This window comes from Saimiri boliviensis, chromosome 11 (assembly GCF_048565385.1).
Source record: "Saimiri boliviensis isolate mSaiBol1 chromosome 11, mSaiBol1.pri, whole genome shotgun sequence".
Classification (NCBI taxonomy): Eukaryota; Metazoa; Chordata; class Mammalia; order Primates; family Cebidae; genus Saimiri; species Saimiri boliviensis.
The window spans coordinates 17,649,195-17,668,994 of NC_133459.1; the positions used below are offsets into that span (position 1 = coordinate 17,649,195).

The 19,800-nt window shown below is 42.7% G+C and overlaps 1 protein-coding gene across 6 annotated transcripts in view; it reads right to left on the reverse strand.

Annotated features, from left to right (window-relative positions):
- Nucleotides 1-16,697, reverse strand: part of UBR4 (ubiquitin protein ligase E3 component n-recognin 4) — a 141,478-nt gene extending 124,781 nt beyond the window's left edge. For all 6 annotated transcript variants that reach the window (XM_003934946.4, XM_074380168.1, XM_039473494.2 and 3 more), the window contains exons 1-9: nucleotides 16,493-16,697; nucleotides 8,329-8,426; nucleotides 6,301-6,404; nucleotides 5,480-5,609; nucleotides 5,223-5,362; nucleotides 4,677-4,779; nucleotides 4,401-4,542; nucleotides 3,553-3,677; nucleotides 200-324 (exon numbers count right to left, since the gene is read on the reverse strand). In XM_003934946.4, the coding sequence (XP_003934995.2) occupies nucleotides 200-324; nucleotides 3,553-3,677; nucleotides 4,401-4,542; nucleotides 4,677-4,779; nucleotides 5,223-5,362; nucleotides 5,480-5,609; nucleotides 6,301-6,404; nucleotides 8,329-8,426; nucleotides 16,493-16,668 (1,143 nt within the window). In that variant the 5' untranslated portion in view covers nucleotides 16,669-16,697. The remainder of the gene's footprint in view (nucleotides 1-199; nucleotides 325-3,552; nucleotides 3,678-4,400; nucleotides 4,543-4,676; nucleotides 4,780-5,222; nucleotides 5,363-5,479; nucleotides 5,610-6,300; nucleotides 6,405-8,328; nucleotides 8,427-16,492) is intronic.
- Nucleotides 16,698-19,800: the final 3,103 nt, after the last annotated feature.

Consider the following 19,800-nt stretch of genomic DNA (forward strand, 5'->3'; position numbering starts at 1 on the left):
GTTCTACAGAGGCCACAGAGACAGGGAAGCACCTGTGCAAAACCAGTATACCAAATCAACAAGCTGGGTGCTCACCTCTTAGACCTACTACCAGGGAAAGTAATGTGGAAGATACTAAATTCTTTCCTCTACCATGGAACTGGCCATACGCCCTCATCTGAACAATCAAGATTCCCTTATCCCCAGATCTTTGGCTTACACATTTCTGGACAATTGTAGCTGCGTCACTTTCATAGTCGTCTTCTTTGGAGCTCGTGGACCCTGTCCGCACTTGTTGGGCACTACCCACATGCAGGATGGCCATGCAGGTCGCCACACTCACACCTGAAAAAGATGATGCACAGGTCTCAGCCATGGAGTACACCCAAGAATCCACCAAAGCTGAAACACAAAAGCACACTCCACCCACAAGCAATTCCATGATTTTGTTACTTAAAATAAATGCCTTTAAGAGCAAGAATAAATAGTTTTATCATACAATTCACCAACCAGACTCCTAGGTATTTATCCAAATAAGCTAAAAACTACATACACAACACACACACACAATACACACAAATGTCCTTCAACAGGTGAACAGATAAATTATGGCATATCCATATAATGGAATATTAATTCAGCAATAAAAAGAAATGGGAAGACACGGGGGAACCCATATGCATATTGCTAAGAGAAAGAAGCCAATCTGAAAATCTTGCTTATTGTATGATCTCAACTACATGATATTCTAGAAAAGGTAAAACTAGAGAGATAGTAAACAGATCAGTGGTGTTACCAGGGGTCAAGGGATGGGGTAAGGAATGAACAGGTGGAGCAAAGGGGATTTTTAGGGCAGTGAAACTATTTTGTACAATATGGCTATCATGGATACATGACACTATACATCTGTCAAAACCCACAGACCTGGACAACACAAAAAGGGAACCCCAATGTAAACTGTGGACTTTAGTTAATAATATCTCAATACTGGTTCATCAATAATAAATATACCACATTAATTAAAAGTATTACTGATAAGAGAAACTAGCTATAAGGTAGAGGGAGTATATGGGAACTCTAAATCTAAAACCACTTTAAAATTAAAATCTAAGCCAGATGTGGTGGTGCATGCCTCTAGTTCCAGTTACCGGGTAGTTGATGTGGAAGGATCATTTGCACCCAGGGGTTTGAGACTACAGTGAGTTATGATTGGTCCACTACACTCCCACTTGGCTGAAACACTAAGATTCTGTCTCTAAAAAAAAAAAAAGGAATAAAAATAAATGGGCCAGGCGTGGTGGTTCATGCCTGTAATCCTAGCACTTTGGGAGGCCAAGGTGGCTGGATCACCTGAGGTCAGGAGTTCGACACCAGCCTCGCCAACATGGCAAAACCCCGTCTCTACTAAAAATACAAAATATAGCCAGGTGTGGTGGCAGGCGCCTATAATCCCAGCTACTTGAGAGGCTGAAGCAGGAGAATTGTTTGAACCCGGCAGGGGCAGGGGTTGCAATGATCAAATCCCAAGAGATCGTGCCACTGCACTCCAGCCTGGGCAAAAGAGTAAAACTTCGTCTCAAAAAAAAATTAATTAACTAATTAATTAAAACTAAAATCTACAGCCAGGCACAGTGGACTCAAGAGGCTGAATTGAGAGGATCACTTGAGCCTAGGAGTTCAAATTCAGCCTGGGCAACATAGCAAGACCATATTTCTTAAATAAATAATAAAATCTAGTAATTTCAAAAAATTAAAATAAATTTTAAGATTATTTTAAAAAATCCCATACCTGGAATTTCTCAAAGACATCATAGCCAAATCTCTTTCCTTAAATCAAATCCCAAGTGATCAAATTTTAACAAACCAGCTTTGGGATCTTTAATCCAGCTATGAATCTTTAAAGAATCTCTAGTCCTTACTGACTTTAATCACTTACTGAGTACACTTGAGATCCATGTTAGGGTTATGAAATTCCATGGAGATCAAATTAAATAAACCCCAAATTTAAAAAAGCAAAATCAACGGCAGAGCACAAGGAAGCTCAATACTGGAAATTAGTCAGGAGAGAACATATTCTCACATGCATCCTTAAATTTCTACTCTTAATGCTGCTGCCTAGCTGAGGCCCTAAATGTGTGCTGCCTGAATGACTGCAAATTCCTCCTAAGCAATTTCCCTGCCTCCCACATTTCCCCACACCTAAACACCTTGTACACTACTGCCTGAATGTTCTTCCTGAAATATACCTCAGATCCTCTCACAGCTCAGAATCTTTAATGGTCTCTACTATCTACAGGATATGGTCCAAATGACTTCATCTGCATCTCTAATTGAGTCTTACTTTCTGTCCAATTATACAACACCCACGAACAGCCATAAAACCTACAGACTCACTTACTTACTTACACACACACACACACACACACACACACACATGAAACACACATATTTATGCAGTATATTCCCCCAAACTCTCGAATACTTTTTGTCTGCTTTTGCCTCTGCCTAGAAATAGCCAAGCCAAGATCCTTCCTGAAGAATCAACATCAGAACTCCTCCATGATGACTGCCTTTCTCAACTGAAAGTGAGCTCTCCCTCCTCTAAACTTCCAAAGCACTTTCTCATCTCTCACTAAGTGTCTTTACTTACAAAAGTAATTTACTAATATCCTCTAAAAGACAATAAAGTCCTTGAGGGCAGAGATGCCTTTATCTTTATATTTCTATTCACACATAGATGTTCAAATTAAAACTGTTCAGAGAATGTAGGGAGATCAACCTTAGCAATTTCATGGTGTTCCCAAGGTCAGGTTTCCAAGACAATCTACTCAAATCCTCACTTGCAAAACCAAGTAAACTTCTGAAATTGCTGTAACTTCTAAGACATACTAGAGATATGATATGTCTTGGAACTTAAAGCCAAGGATCAGTGACCTGGACTAAAAAGTCCTTTTAACAATAACTTAAAAGAGAGTAAACACCAGGTGTCAGGCCCTGCTTCAAAGGCAGTAAGATCAACAGGAAGAAAGGGGATTTTATGGAAGCTTAAAGAATACCGTTCTTCGCATTTATCAACATAAATAGATACCACCTGTTCCACGAAGCCTTCTTCAAACCTGACCTCACAGCAAGACTCAATCCCCCTCTTCTTTGTGTACCCAAAATATTCTATATTTCTCTTATTGCCTTTATCATCCTGTTTTATATTATCCTATTTAGCCCTATGTGTCTTTGCTGCTCTAATATAGGCTCCTTGAGGGCAGAGACTACACGTAGTTCATTTTAATATCCCAACAGTCTTCGGCACTTTCCTTTTTATATAGTAAATACTTAATATCTGCACATACTATAAAATCAAATATGCCTATAACACAATGGCAGCAGTGAAACAACAGGACCGTTTACAAAGATTCCTATTGAGACCTCATTCACCTTGATTCAATGTTAGATAATCCTTGGGGAAAGGGAGCAAGTAAAGGGGGATGAGTAGAGTATTCAGAAGGATTTTCATGGTTTCCTGAAAGTATATCTGTGCTTGACAAGACAATGGCACCAGATATAGTAACTTCTCACCTGCATACAGACAACTTAGGCTGAGGACTGTCACATCTTGTAGACGAGAAGGATTGAGAGGTTCCAACACAGGTAGAGAAAGGGTATCCAATGCCATAGTTACATCAATCACCAGTGAATGAAAGCTGGAACATAACAGAGATCGACAAATGTCTCTTAGAATCATTCCCTTCTGTAACGTGACAGTTAAAGAAATTATCAGCATGGGCCCGACAGAGGCTCACGCCTATAATCCCAACACTTAAGAGGCCATGGCCGGGCGCGGTGGCTCAAGCCTGTAATACCAGCACTTTGGGAGGCCGAGGCGGGTGGATCACGAGGTCGAGAGATCGAGACCATCCAGGTCAACATGGTGAAACCCCGTCTCTACTAAAAATACAAAAAATTAGCTGGGCATGGTGGCACGTGCCTGTAATCCCAGCTACTCAGGAGGCTGAGGCAGGAGAATTGCCTGAACCCAGGAGGCGGAGGTTGCAGTGAGCCGAGATCGTGCCATTGCACTCCAGCCTGGGTAACAAGAGTGAAACTCCATCTCAAAAAATAAAAAAAAAGAGGCCAAGGCGGGAGGACTGCTTGAGCCCAGGAGTTCAAGACCAGCCTGGGTAATATGGCAAAACCCCAACTCTACAAAAAAGACAAAAATTAACCAGGCATGGTGGTGTATGCCTATAGTTCCAGCTCTTCAGAAGGCTGAAGTGGGAGAATTGCTTAAGCCCAGGAGACAGAGGTTATAGTGAGCTGAGATTGCACCACTGCACTCCAGCCTGAGTGACAGAACAAGATCCTGTCTCAAAACAAAACAAAACAACAACAAAAAAGTAAAGCATGTGCACCATGAAGCAACTTACCCATTACGAACAGCAGTGGCATCTGCTACTGTTGCAGGCATTATGAAGAAGGAATTAGCTAACACTGCATCTTGGAACCGATTGATATAGCGCAGAAAATATGGCAGGTTCAAACATACACGCAGTAGCTTCTCTGAGCCACCTAAATGAATGAAAACCATGACCTTACAAACAGGCCTTTGTCTCATGCTTGATACTTCTCCACATGACAGAAGCAAACTTAGGAATGTCTGACAACCTAGAAATCAGCTTTCTGACAACAGCTGGGACTCTTACCAAGCTCTTGAAGACTAGCCACATTCTGAGCTATGAACACATTCTTGGTTTTGACAGCTGAGGCTTGATCTGTGGATGACTGCTCGTCATTTTCTCCTTCCACCTGAAAAGAAACATAGGGCCTATCAAGACACTATTATCTCTTCACCAAACTAACCATCAATAGTGAGCAGTAGCTGCATGGATACTCTCTAGGCTTCTCAGTTAACAAAGGGAAAATTCCTTACTAATGTTGGAGAAAATATAGGTTACATTCCCAAGAGGGGGAAAAAAAATATGCACCTTTAAAATAATGTTCTATAGTATGGAGTGATTTGTTTATGTGCTTTGAGAGAACCCTAGAATAGTCATCAAAACAGTAATAACTGTGGACAGAAGGAGTTACGGTGAAATTTCCTTGTTTTATTTTGTATTCCTCAATTTGTTTTGTCCCACAGACATGTATATCATTTTATATCAAACATAAAACACATTACTTTTTCTCCCCTAATGTTATCATCTTAAGAAATCCCACAGAGAAGAAGACATTTGACTCAAGAAACTCACCAGAGTCTGTGGACTGATAGGTTGCGATGCTACCGTTCTAGGGTTAAAAACTGAGGTCAGCTGGTTCAAAAAATTCATCTGTACCTCCTTTTGCCTCAACTCAGGACTTACTGGTGAGGCCAGCTCTTTCTGATCTTCCACTGTAAAATACAAAATCAAAAAAAGGGCTAAGGAAAGTGCCACTAGAAGGCAAAGGTGCCACAGAAAAGGTGCCACAGAGGTGGCCGTATCATCAGGTCTGTGGAAGGAACACCCACCATCTGAAAGTGTCTTCACTGTTTGGGGCAGCTTGGCAGATTTCATCATTGCTGTAAACGTGATAATTTCAGTTCTATCTAGTCGGCTACAGCCAGTGCACAGGCCCTTGATTAGGAGAATCAAGTGTTTCTGAAAAGAAAACAAATGCAAATATATCTTTCAGAAAATTCTACTCTGGGGAATTCTAACTGGCACAGGGCCAAATTAAGTTCATATAAACACTGAAGCAAAGACTGCAAGCTAATGTCCTTAGACCACACCTAGCTCGCAGATTTGTCTTATTATTCTCATTTTTTTTTAAATTTGAAGTGAATGAAAAGATTCACATGCAAATCCAAACTTCTCACTCTCAAATAATTCACAGCACAGCAACCTTGCACCTCCATTCCTGCAGGGTAGTAATGGGCTACAGCCAAAAACGGCTGGCCTCTTTAGTTGGGGCTACAATCTTCTCAACTAGCATACTTTGCTCATTTTCTGTAACCTACCTGGCCCCTGTAGGTATGTAATTTGCAATCCTTGAGAAGACTCTGTAACCCCATGTACCAGAGGTTGGCAAACTACATTTTCAATTCACCCACTGCCTGTTTTTGTAAATAAAGTTTACTGGAACACTGCCACGTTCATCATTAATATATTAATCTCGAGTTGCTTTCACACTAAAAAGGCAGTTAACTAGCTGCAATAGATAACATACGGCCTGCAAATGATATCCTATCTGGCTTATTACAGAAAAAGTTCACTGACCTCTTCTCTATTCCACTAGTCAGTCACAATACTGCTTCAGAATAAGGGCAAGAAATGGGCCCATCACTCTCACCTGGGACACAGCACAAGCCTCATCTGGATTCTCCAAACGCAGGAGAGAAAACTCAATTAGAACTTTACAGGCTGCTGCCACTGACTGAAGTTGGTTCCGGGGAACTGAGAAAGTAATAAACATTACTCAATTTCAGACTGCTCAGCCTTGGTCATTAAATCAAGCAAAATAAGTATTGAGCTCTATATCCAACATTCCCAATATCAGAACAATTATTCAGAGCCAAAAACCCAACGGGCAAACAAAAGCATTTTGACATCAATAACTATCAGATCAGTCTATCTCATATTTACTAAAAATTAAGATAATTTTAATAGGAAATACTTACATCACACCAGTGCCAAGCCCTTCAAATGTATTAACTCATTTAATTCTTAAACCAATTCTATGAACAAATATTGGTATTATCCCCTGTCCATTTGTAACAGATGAGCTAACTAAATGACCTGACCAAAGTCACACAGCTAGATTTAAATCCAGGCAGTCAGCCTCTAGAGTTTATGCTCTTAATCACTAAACCAGCAATGTGAAATCTTTTGGCTTCCCTGGGCTACACTGGAAGAATTGTCTTGGGCCACACATAAAATACACTAACAGTAACGATAGCTGATGAGCTCTTTAAAAAAAAAAAAAAAAAAATCTCATAATGCTCATAATGTTTTAGGAAAGTTTATGAATTTGTGTTGGGCCAAATTCAAAGCCATCCTGGGCTACCTGCGGCCCTCAGGCAGTGAGTTAGACAAACTTGCACTGAACAATAATACTACTCCTTTCTATGGATTCTAAAATGAAGTCCTGGTCAGGCATGGAGGCTTGCGCTTGTAATCCCAGCACTTTGGGAGGCTGAGGCGGGGGGATCACTTGAGCCCAGGAGTTCGAGACCAGCTTGGGCCAACATGGCAAAACCCCATCTCTACCAAAAATACAAAGAGGTAGTCTCATAACCTGATCTCAAAATAAATAAATAAATAAATAAAATCTTTCGGTATAATTTAAAACAAGAAAATGGCTTCCTTATATAAAGTTTCTCCAAGCTAAACTTGATTCTTCCACCAGTATCCAGGGCCTGTAATAAACAGTATTGGATAGACACCAAAGGATTACTCAGCAACTCTACAGTTTCCTTTCAGTTTACCTGCTTAGTAAACTATTCCAATAAACAAATGTGGTGACTCCTGCCTGTAATCCCAGCACTTTGGGAGGCCAAAGTAAGAGGATTGCTTGAGCCCAGAAGTTCCAGACCAGCCTAGGCAACAGAGGGAGACTCTGTCTCTACAAAAAAAATTAAAATATTAATTGGACATGGTGGCTTGCACCTGTAGTCCCAGCTAGGACTAAGGAGGCTGAGGCAGGAGAATCACTAGAGCCCAGGAGTTCAAGGCTGCAGTGAGCTATAATCATGCCACTGTACTCCAGCCTGGGTGACAGGGCAAGACCCTGTCTCCAAAAAAACAAAATTAAAATAAATAAAATTCTTCAGAACTATTTGAATTAGGATTTTTAGAAAATGTAAAAATTCAGAACTGTAAAGTAGGGCTTAGCCATTTTGGGGGTAAAAAAAAAATAGAGGATATAGAGATCTCAAGTTGAAATCCCTTCATATACCAGAGAACACAAAGGAGAATTCACATCCTCACCAAAATTAAACAAGGAATAGAGCCTTGGTTAGTGGCTGCTAACTCCAGAGGTCAGTATACACCACCCCTTCCCCTCAAGAAGAATTAACACACCAGTAATTACATAAGAAATCAATAAAATGCTTTGGATTAAGAAGGGAAAGGAGGCTGACTTAATACTTATAAAGCAGGTGTCCAAGACAAGCAGTTCTAAAATTCTACTTGGTTAGCCTAGATAAGGGAACCTCTGGAGCCTCATCCTGGCTAACAGTTGTCTCCACTTTTGGGTGACCGGCTTAGGAGTGCTAAAACCTAGATTTCATTAACAACTTTTTAGATAATCTATCGAGAGGATAAACAATCCCCCTATTCACAAGCCCTCAGAAGGGAGTGACAAGAGTGGAATACTTACTGAGACTGCAAACTGTTGTGATATAGTGTGTGGAAAGTGCAACAAAAGATGAGTAGAATGGCTCGTACTGCTTCTCATGGTGCAGGATTTCTGATTCGCTGCAAAAATAATAATAATTCAGCCAGCATCTACTTAGCACTTACTATGTGCCAGATACCCCTTTATGGATATTACATTATTTAATCCTTACTACCTGGTAGGTAGTATCATCATCCTATTCCCATTCAAGATTGGGAAAGACGAGGCAGTTGAATCATGTGAGGTCAGGAGTTTAAGACCAGCTTGGCCAACATGGTGAAAACCCAACTCCACTAAAAATACAAATATTAGCTGGGCGTGGTGGAACGTGCGTATAGTCTCAGCTCCTCAGGAGGCTGAGGCAGAATTGCTTGAACCCAGGAGGTGGAGATTGCAGTGAGCCAAGATTGCACCACTGCGCTCCAGGCTGGGCAATACGGCGACACCGTCTCGAAAAAAGACTGGGAAAGTGAAGCACAGAGAATTAAAATTAAATATCTCATTCAAGGTCTTCAGGCTTAGTAAGAAGCAGAGACTAACAAACAGAAAACATTTTCAAACTCAAGCAGAACTAATGAAATGCAAGTAAAGACATAAGAGGATATCAATAAGTTCTATATTACTGACTGGCAAGGACCAATCGCTAATATGCCTTTATTACTGATGGTCAAAAAGGGGCAAACCAGAGTACTCAATATACTGTTAGTGGAAATACAGATTAAAGTAACCAATTTTCAGACCAAATAAGGCTGGCCCATAATGCAGTAATTTAAAAGGAATCAACAATTCCAGGTAAGAAATCATATGATCAGTGCTAAAACCCAAAAATCACTGGGTACCAGAGTCATCCCCTACCCCATCCCCCTGACTATAGACTAAAGTAAGATCACAAGAGTCAGTGATTTCGTTCTTTTTTAACCACATCGCTTATCCTTAGCTGGGGAAATGCCCTCTTCTGAAAAAATCTAGAGCCCAACTAGGTTTAAAGGTTGGATACATTTAAAGTCATTCTCTCTATCAAATCAGGTGCTAATCCACAACTGATGACACATGAAGGTGAAGCCAAGACTAAAATGTACTTTATTAAATGAAAAGAACAACAACGTGGCTGAATAGCTTCCTTAGTGAGTCAATCCCCAGCAAGAATTATCAACCTATGGTGGGGCACATTGCAACCAGTGGCTCAACCAAGTAATCCCAGAACTTTAGGAGGCTCAGGCAGGTGCATCACCTGAGGTCAGGAGTTCGAGAGCAGCCTGACCAATATGTTGAAACCCTGTCTCTATTAAAAATACAAAAATTAGTCAGGTGTGGCAGCACCCACCTGTGGTCTCAGCTACTCAGGAGGCTGAGACACAAGAATCGCCTGAACCCAAGAGGCAGAGGTTGCAGTAAGCAGAGACTGTGCCACTGTACTCCAGCCTGGGCAAAAGAGTGAGACACCAACTCAAAAAAAAAAAAAAAAAGTATCAACCTAAGAAGAGAAACGTAAATAGAGTGAACACTCCATTCACTGCCAGTAAGACTATCTACTTGCCAAATGAACACATGAGCCAGAAGGACAACTCACTATTTGGAAGGGGCCAATGTCAGCGATAAATCACCTCAAGTAAGTGGCATTGCAAGCACTTTGCTATTTGGAGATCTATCAAGCATAAATGGGTATGTATCAAAGATTAGTCCCTAACTTAGAACAACTCCTTCACAAAGAAAAAACATTTATGGAGCATACATGATGTGTGCAAGGATCCTCCTGCTCACTGGTGGTCATTTTCCATTTGTCGGGGTACAAAAAGGAGGAAACAAAAACCTGTCAACAAGCAGCACTCAAAAGTTCCTGGTGACTAAACACAGTTTTAAGGTTCACATGTACAGCAGAAAACTCCCTACGAAATCCCTGTTTCTACCTCAATACTTAGCTTTTCCTTCACTTCCAGCCTTATGCTTTCTTATTCATTGTTCTAAGGTTTTCCCATTCTGTAATTTCATGTTATTTACTCAGTTTATTTACCTTCCCAGCTTTATTTCCAAAGTTCAGAGTTGCTTACCCCAACTTTTTCCAGCTTAACGGGTTTACCAAATCTAAGAGAAAAACTGCCCACCCAAAGGATGCACTTAGTCCACTGCTTTCATACCCATTCTGATAATGAAGCATATCAAAAAAAATAGGCGTTAACTCATCTAATTGCCTGGTTCAATGGCATCCTATTGTTATCTAATGAGCCCAACTTCCTCGCCTAGAAATACGTAACATCCTTATTCCAATAAAGAAATAGGAAGGCCAGGCCCAGTGGCTCAGCCCTGTAATCCGAGCATTTTGGGAGGCCGAGGCGGGTGGATCACCTGATGTCAGGAGTTTGAGACTAGCCTGGCCAACATGGCGAAACCTCGTCTCAACTAAAAATACAAAAAATTGGCAGGGCATGGTGGCGCACACCTGTAATCCCAGCTACTCAGGAGGCTGAGGAAGGAAAATTGCTTGAACCAGGGAGGTGGAGGTTGCAGGGAGCCCAGATCGCGCCACTGCACTCCAGACCATGCGATGGGAGCAAGACTCCACCTCCAAATAAAAATAAAAAACAATTAAAAAAAATAGAAAGAATGCATTTTAGGGAAAGATAGACATTGTCAGAGGAAAAAATGGAGCCATCTTCAGCTCTACTTACAATGTGCATAAGGCAACTAAAGATAAACCTGGGAAAAACTGATTTTAAAGACTTGAAGGAGGAAACACAGAAGTAATGAACATTGTCCTATCTCGTTTTTGTTTGTTTGTTTGTTTGAGATGGAGTCTCATGCTGTCCTCAAGGCTGGAGTGCAGTGGCACGATCTCGGCTCACTGCAACCTCCGCCTCCTGGGTTCAAGCAATTCTCTGCCTCAGCCTCCTGAGTAGCTGGGATTACAGGCACCCGCCAACATGCCTGGTTAATTTTTGTATTTTTAGTAGAGATGGAGTTTCACCATCTTGGCCAGGCTAGTCTTAAATTCCTGACCTCGTGATCCACCTGCCTCGGCCTCTCAAAGTGCTGGGATTATAGGCGTGAGCCACCATGCCCGGCATATCTCTTGATTTTAAAGAAACAGTGTGCATGAGTCAGCTAATATGGATGTGCTGCCATAATTTCCGACCTCGCCCTCTTTCCCTGAGAAAATAAGATACCAAGATACCAGAGGATAAGAAATGGAAAAATGGAACAGAGGGCAGAAACCTGAGTAGGAAGGAGAAGAATAAAGAAATTGAAGTAACTATAATGCACAGGAAGAAAAATCAAGAGACAAAAGTGAATGTGTATCTTTGCTCTGGTTGGTCAAGCTATCTTCCTAAATCATCTGCTGCTCCTAACGAACTGCAACAGCAGCACCACTGAGCCTGAAACACCGCTGATAGAGGATCTGAAGCTTTTATACTCCATACCAAATAAATGTGATGCAGAGTACAAAGGGAAACGGCAGCTAAGCAGCCAGGTCAGAGAAATCCAATTTGATGTGTAAGTGAAAAAAGAACTGGCAGGGTCTGGAAAAATCTAGCTCTTTTTAGCAAGAAATGGAAATCTGAGGAGGGGGCATCGTAAAAGACTAAGGATTCACCTCCCTTCTCCCTCTTTAATATAATACTATCAATCTTTTTTGTAAGTGGTAGAAATTCTACAAGCTCCTTTCCCCTCATCAGTTTCATGTACTCTCAAGTATCTATAGAATCCATCATGCTTATTCCTATCTTTCTATCTATAATTTGCTGCAAGTTAACCAAAGAACTGAAAACTGTCTTTCAGATGCTTCCCTCGTACTCTTGACAAATCTGTGGTTAATGTGATACTAAGATATAGAAATATCAGTCACAAGTACTAATCTTACAATCATACTGTATCTTTCAGTGGCAGACTCTTTTTTTTTTTTCCTGTAGGTCAATTATCATTTTATATCCTATTGCTTATAAATTCTAAAGACCACAGCATTAGTGCCTCCCTTTTTTCCTTTCAAGATTTTTAGGAAATGACTGTGCACTATCTAATGGAAAAGTTATAACAATCTCCCCCTTCCCAAGTAGGTTCCTTTGCCCTAAATTCTAGCAAATATCTGGAAACAGAAACCTTGAAGAGGTTTATCATTAAAGAGGCCAGGTCAGCCCAGAAAGAACTGGCTCAGAGGAAGGAGCATATTCCTTTTTATCTACACAGAGTCAATCAAATTGTTCAGTGATAACCATGCTCAACAGCGCATCTTACACAGAGTTAAGAAAGGAATTATCTGTACCTTAGCACAGAAGGCTACATTCAGCAATGATTACACTAACTAATCCCATGGATGGCATGTGCTCCATTGAGCTAGTTGTGCTCCATTTCTGGCTTGGAAAAGTAACAGTGTGTTTAAAATGTTCTTTAAACTATGTATTAAGTAACAGTGTTAAAAAGAGTTGAAGCTCGGCCTGGTGGTAGGAACCTCTAGTCTAGCTAGCTACTGTAGCTACTAGGTAGGAGCATCCTTTGAGCCCATGAGTTCGTGACTGCAGTCAGCTATAATTGTCCCACTGTACTCCAGCCTCGGCAACAGAGTGAGGCCATGTCTCTTACGAAGGAAAAAAGATTTTAGGGCCGGGCGCGGTGGCTCTAGCCTGTAATCCCAGCACTTTGGGAGGCCGAGGCGGGTGGATCACGAGGTCAAGAGATCGAGACCAACCTGGTCAACATGGTGAAACCCCGTCTCTACTAAAAATACAAAAAATCAGCTGGGCACGGTGGCGCGTGCCTGTAGTCCCAGCTACTCAGGAGGCTGAGGCAGGAGAATTGCCTGAACCCGGGAGGCGGAGGTTGCGGTGAGCCGAGATCGCTCCATTGCACTCCAGCCTGGGTAACAAGAGCGAAACTCCGTCTCAAAAAAAAAAAAAGATTTTAGTAGTCTTTACTACTAAAATGCATGCTAGCTACAGGCAACAGGAAAAAAGACTCTTCCCTTTAAATAAATTCAGATTATCTTTAAAAAATCTAGCCAGGTGCAATGGCACATGCCTGTAGTCCCAGCTACTCAGGAGGCTAAGGCTGGAGGACTGCTTGAGTCCAGGAGTTCTGGGCTGTAGTGCTCTATGCCGATCTTTTCTGCACTAAGTTTAGCATCAATATGGTGACCTCCCGGGAGCAGAGGACCACCAGGTTGCCTAAGGAGGGGTGAACCGGCCCAGGTCGGAAACAGAAAAAATCAAAACTCCCATGCTGATCAGTAGTGGGACTGCACCTGGGAATAGCCACTGCACTCCAGCCTGGGCAACATAGCAAGACCCCATCTCTTAAAAAGTAAAAAATAAAAATAAATGTATTTAAAATAAATAAAATTTAAAAAATAATAAATTTTAAAAATAAATAAATAATCCAAAGACTTTTTAGAGTATGCTTTCCAACTCATCCGTGTTGATCTATTCCTCCTCTGTTTCAGTTTGGCTCCAAAGTCAAACTGAAGAAACAGGGGTTAGACCTTGGAATGTATAATCTACCTTTTCTTCAAAAGGTTAATTTCAAGTATGAAAGAAGATTTAGAATGGTGGTGTACTGAGGAGTCTCTTGAGCACACGTCATCATTCTCAACAGTTAAGAGAGAAATGCAGTGGATAAGTAGGCTACAAGGTAGAAAGTAACAGCTGGAACCATGCAGCCAGGATATCAAAAAGGAAGAAAAGAGTAGTAGACTGCAACAGAAAAACAGATGGTCCTCGAAGACAAGGAAAGACAAATAAATAAAACCTTTGGGCCGGGCGCGGTGGCTCGTGCCTATAATCCCAGCACTTCGGAAGGCTGAGGTGGGCAGATCACCTGAGGTCAGGAGTTCAAGACCAGACTGGTCAACGTGGTGAAACCTCATCTCTACCAAAAATACAAAAATTAGCTGGGTATGGTGGCGCACGTCTGTAATCCCAGCTACTATGGAGGCTGAGGCACAAGAATCACTTGAACCCGGGGGGCGTAGGTTGCAGTGAGCTGAATTGTGCCAGTGTACTCCAGCCTGGGCAACAGAGCAAGACTGTCTCCAAATAAATAAATAAATGAATAAAGCTTTGAAAAACAGAATACTGATAGGAGGATATAATTTGTGTGTTCCAAGCTAGGGGTTGTCAAACCTGCAGGCCAAATCACCTATTTTTGTATGGCTAAGAGTGGCTGAAAAGAAAAAAAATCAAAAGAATATTTTGTGACATGTAGATATCACAAGAAATTCAAATTTCAGTACCCATAGATACAATTTTGAACATGGCCATGCCCATTCATTTATGTATGGTGTGTGACTGCTCACACAATGATGGCAGAGTTGAGCAGTCGACACAGAGACCACATGACCCACAATTATTTACTATCTGGCCATTTACAGGACGTCTGCCAACCCCTATTTTATTACAAACCGAACACTTGTACATGTAGCTGTCCTCACTGTAAAGAACTTGTAAGCCAGGTATTTCTTTTGGAAATTTTTCTTTAGATCATACTCCTCTCACACAGCCTGCAGAGGGCACATAGGCTTTCAAAGTTAACTGAGCCCCCAAAACCAGAAGACTTAAAAGATCTTGCCTTCCAATAAAAAAGCATGTGTTACCAAAGACCCATCAGCTTGGACTTCTTTTCTAAACCATAAAGAGAGGTCTTATTAATGTCTACAAACACAACTCTTGATTAACTGCACAAACAGAGGGTATCGCAGAGACCACTACTACCTACATGGCAAAATTCAAACCTAGTGATGGATTTGGTTGGAGGGTGTTGCTTAAGTACTGCAGCTTTAGACATGGCCCCCAAATACAGGATTTTTCTTTAGAAGGGTGCCAACAAATTATTAATACTTTATAACCCATCCAGCTCATATCCAGAAAAACATAAATGGAAATGCCCTAAAAAGACTGGAACGTTACTGATTCTACATTAACATGAGTATGATTCACGAACAATACAAATGTTTAAAACAAAAAGCAGCTACGTAATTTGAAAGCAGTATCTTTGAAACCTCTTTACATCTTCAGGACATTCCTGGCCTAGTAATTAGATAGGAAAATCCACCTGTAAAGCTGACTGTGAAGTTACCAAACCCAATCGTTATTTTATTCTAATTTGTTAAAAACTTTGCATTCAAAGGATCACAAGCCTAACAAGAAAAAGCATAAAAATAAACAATTTGTCAAACCATGGGCCTCCTTTGAGTAACAAATAGCAATTTCTAAACTCTGGATAACATCTAGATATACCCTTGTCATCAAGAAGCTATGACCCAGTTAGCAATTGCAGTGAGTTGCTGAAATGCGGTATGACTAGAAAAATGAAACTGAGTCTGGCTTTAAAAGCAAAAGTCTACTACCATTAAACTAATAAAAGACTGCTCTGAGCGCGGTATGTCAGAAAAAGGAAGGCACTCTGAGATCACCATCTTTGTACCTACACAACTCTCACTAGCTAAGAACCACTGTGCAAAAGGGCAAAAACACACAAAAGGAAACCAATAGATAGTACCGTTTGTAAAAGAATGTGTGATGTATTTTAATGCGAGAGGGATACGAGGCAGAGAGAGAAACACACACACACACACCACATCCTCTGGGAAAATGATCTCTCAGACTCACACACTGAAACGTTTTTAATCAAAGACCGATACAGTAGGAACGCACAAGGAGTGCAACGTGAACAGAGATCATCAATGGTAGCTAGTGGCTTCAGTCACAGAAAAAGCATGTGTCCCCAGTGATTACAGCAGCGCGGAAAGGCCGTTACTAAATTATACCAAACGGCTCCGCTGCGGCCCAGGCTAGAGGGATGAGTGCGGGTGAGAAATGCAAACTCATCCGTGACTTGACCCAAGGGGCAGCTCCATGAACATTCCCTTAAGGGGGCGAATGCATCTCAAAGTCATTCTCAAACGTGTCCGGCCACGCCCTCCCGCAAGAGAGGCCGCAAAAGTTTTGCTCGAGAGGGGAAACTGAGGTAGGGGTGATTTACATGGGTTGGCGGAAGGAACCCCGGACAAGCCCTAGTGTCCCAGGGCCCAGGAATCCCGAAGCCCTGGCTGAGGCGGGGATCCCCAAGAGGCAGGAGGCAGCCCGGGAAGCGGGTCCAGACGATCTGGCTCGAAATCCCCTCCCCCCCACAGCGTCGCCCCGCCGGAGCCGCCGCCCGGTACCTCTCGATGACTGAGGCCACCAGCTGTGGCAACTCCTTCATCTCGAAGGCGGAGTAGGATGCGGACAACAGGGGCCGCACCGCCACCTCCCAGCCCGGGGTCGTGTCCGCCCCCGTTGCCGAGGCCCCGGGGGCCGGCGCCGCTGCCGCCGCCTCTTCGCCGCCGCTCGTCGCCATCTTCCGTCGTACTACTGCGGCTCCCTTCGGGGGCTTGCCACCGGCCCAGCACCGCCTCCCGGGAGGGGGCGGAAGTGACGCAATCTGTCGCGTCAGACTGCGCGCCGCTGTCGTGAGTCAAAAATGCGACGCGCCGAGCGCCCTCTGCTCTCACCCGGGTCGAGTCGCGCGGCTAGGGAACGGGTTGGAGACGCTGCGCCTGCTCAGAAGGTAGCGCCGCGCGGGGAAGGCGGGCGAACGTTAACTTTTGCGCCTGCGCTGTGGGAGTTGCTGTAGCCGGTGAGAGCGACCTGGCTTCCTGGCAGCGGGGAAAGGTGAGTTTGGGGCTTAGGTGCAGCGGGCAAGTCTAGGGCAGCAGAGCAGACTACGCCGGGGCGAACAGGATGGCCCTGGCCTGGGACAGCTAAGGACGAGAAGAGGCCGAAGCCTAAACGCTCTTCACCCGCTTCTTCCCCTGCCTAGATCCCCCCAGTAGTAATACTAACGCACCCCACAGCTTACGAAGCTTTCTCTCTCCCACACCACCTCTTTTAATCACTGATCTATATTCTCTTCGCGCTCAAATCTCTTCTGTGTTTAGATTGCCCTCATTAACAATCTTATCAGCTCGTACAATGCATCCCTCTGCAAATTTGCCACGTATGGTTCTGTGTTCCCCGTTTTTCTACTGGCAAGGAAAGAATGTTAAGCTTTTATTCACAGGCGATGTCTGAGACTTTTGCCGGTAAAATGATCTGGCTACAAAGATTTCAGAGGGAAACGCAGTTTGCTCGAGGAAAGATATTCGTGCATTAAGGACAGTCCTGCGTGTAAGATACTGGGGGACGGCTTCAAGCTCTAGGCCTGTGGCCTACAGCCGGCCTAAATAAGACTTCGCAGGAACTGTAAAGACAGTTTCAAATTCCTAAAGCCCTGAAATTCTCCCCCAAGTTTAGGAAGAGCTTTTGTTCTCAGTGTATAACACTGATAAATGAATTGGTACCTAGTGATTGATCTGCACTTCTATTAAGATGTGACATACTTTACCTTTTTTGAGACAGGATCTTGCTCTGTCACCCAACAGCTCAGGCTGGAGTACAGTGGCACCGTTGCAGTTCACTCCGGCCTCCACCTCCCTGACTTAAGCGATCTTCCAGCCTCAGCCTCCCCAGTAGCTGAGACTATACAGGTGCAGGACACCACTCTTAATTTTTTTTTTTAAGAGACAGGTGTCCCTATGTAGCCCAAGCTGGTTTGGAAGTCCTAGGCTCACGTGATCCAAGGTGGGAGCACCTTGGCCTCCCAAAGTGCTAAGATTACAGGCTTGACCCACTGCACCCAGCGTGCATTTTTACATTCCAAATAAAATTCAGTCAAAAGCCAGTCTTGGAGGAAAATGTGGCGTCGATGATAGCAGTAGGGATTTTACTTCAATGTCTACTTATCATAGGATAATAATAACAGCAAGTTTCTTAAACATAAAAACATCAGAAATGAAAAAGAACTTTCCATAACACTGTAAATATTGCACTATTTCAAGATACTGAACCAGAGCCCTAAGTAGAGGCTGGAGACCCAGAATTTTTTTTTTTGGAGATGGAGTCTCGCTCTGTCACCAGGCTGGAGTGTAGTGGCACGATCTCTGCTCACTGCAACCTCTGCCTCCCAGGTTCAAGCAATTCTCCTGCCTCAACCTTCCAAGTAGCTGGGACTACAGGCGTGTGCCACCACATCCAGCTAATTTTTGTATTTTTAGTAGAAATACGGTTTCACCATGTTGGCCAGACTAGTCTGGAACTCCTGACCTCATGAACCACCTGCCTCTGCCTCCCAAAGTGCTGGGATTACAGGTGTGAGCCACCGGGCCGGGCTAGACCCAGAATTTTTTTTTTTTTTTTTTTTTTTGAGACGGAGTTTCGCTCTTGCTGCCCAGGCTGGAGTGCAATGGCGCGATCTCGGCTCACCGCAACCTCCGCCTCCCAGGTTCAGGCAATTCTCCTGCCTCAGCCTCCTGAGTAGCTGGGATTACAGGCACACGCCACCATGCCCAGCTAATTTTTTTGTATTTTTAGTAGAGACGGGGTTTCACCGTGTTGACCAGGATGGTCTCGATCTCTCGACCTCGTGATCCACCCGCCTCGGCCTCCCAAAGTGCTGGGATTACAGGCTTGAGCCATCGCGCCCAGCAGACCCAGAATTTTATAGTGGCTTTGGGATATTAATTTTATTTTAACCAAAGGACAAAATTAATCTGCAAAGACTCTCTTGGAGAAATTTCAGGAAATAAAAGATCAAATGTCTCTGCTCTCCTCCCTCTCCAAGAGTTATAAAAGGCAAATGCAAACTATCACAGGGAGATTTGCACCTGTACCTAAATTAATATTTATTATCTACTTTATGATATTTCTGGTTAATAGATTGGGAGAGAACACTCCAGATAAAGAACTTCCTTTATAAATGCCACGTTTATTTCAGTACTGGAGGTTTGGTCTTGTGTTGCCCAAAGTTTGGAATGGCATCTATATTATAAATTTAGATGACAAAAGAAACAGACTAATAAAAGACTTCTAGATGAAACACAAGCTTCTAATATGCTGCTCCAGAAAATAAGATAGAAACTAAAGAATAGTAAATAACTGTTATGAATTAACTGAAGGACTTAAAATACTAGTCCCATTCTAATCCCAAGTGCCTGCCAAGGAAGTAAAGTTTAAAATGATAAGATATGATACATCATATTACAGGAAATGCAATGAAGGAAAAATGGTGGACATTGATGAATGGTATAGTATAAAGATTTGTGTAGAGGAAGGGATGAGGAGGCCTGCTGAGAGCTGGAAAAGTTCTGTGTCTTGACACAGTTGTGCTTGCGTGGATATACACACACAGAATCACTGAGCCATGATATTTGTACTTCTGATTCGCACACTTTGGTGGTTGTAAATTGTACATCAGACAATCTGAAAACAAATGAGGTCAGTGTGCCTCACTACAGGAGCTTCAAAAGCGAGCATGTCTTTTTTCGTTTTCTTTTTTTCCTTTTTTTTTTTTTTTTTTTTTTTGAGACGGAGTTTCGCTCTTGTTACCCAGGCTGGAGTGCAATGGCGCTATCTCGGCTCACCGCAACCTCCGCCTCCTGGGTTCAAGCAATTC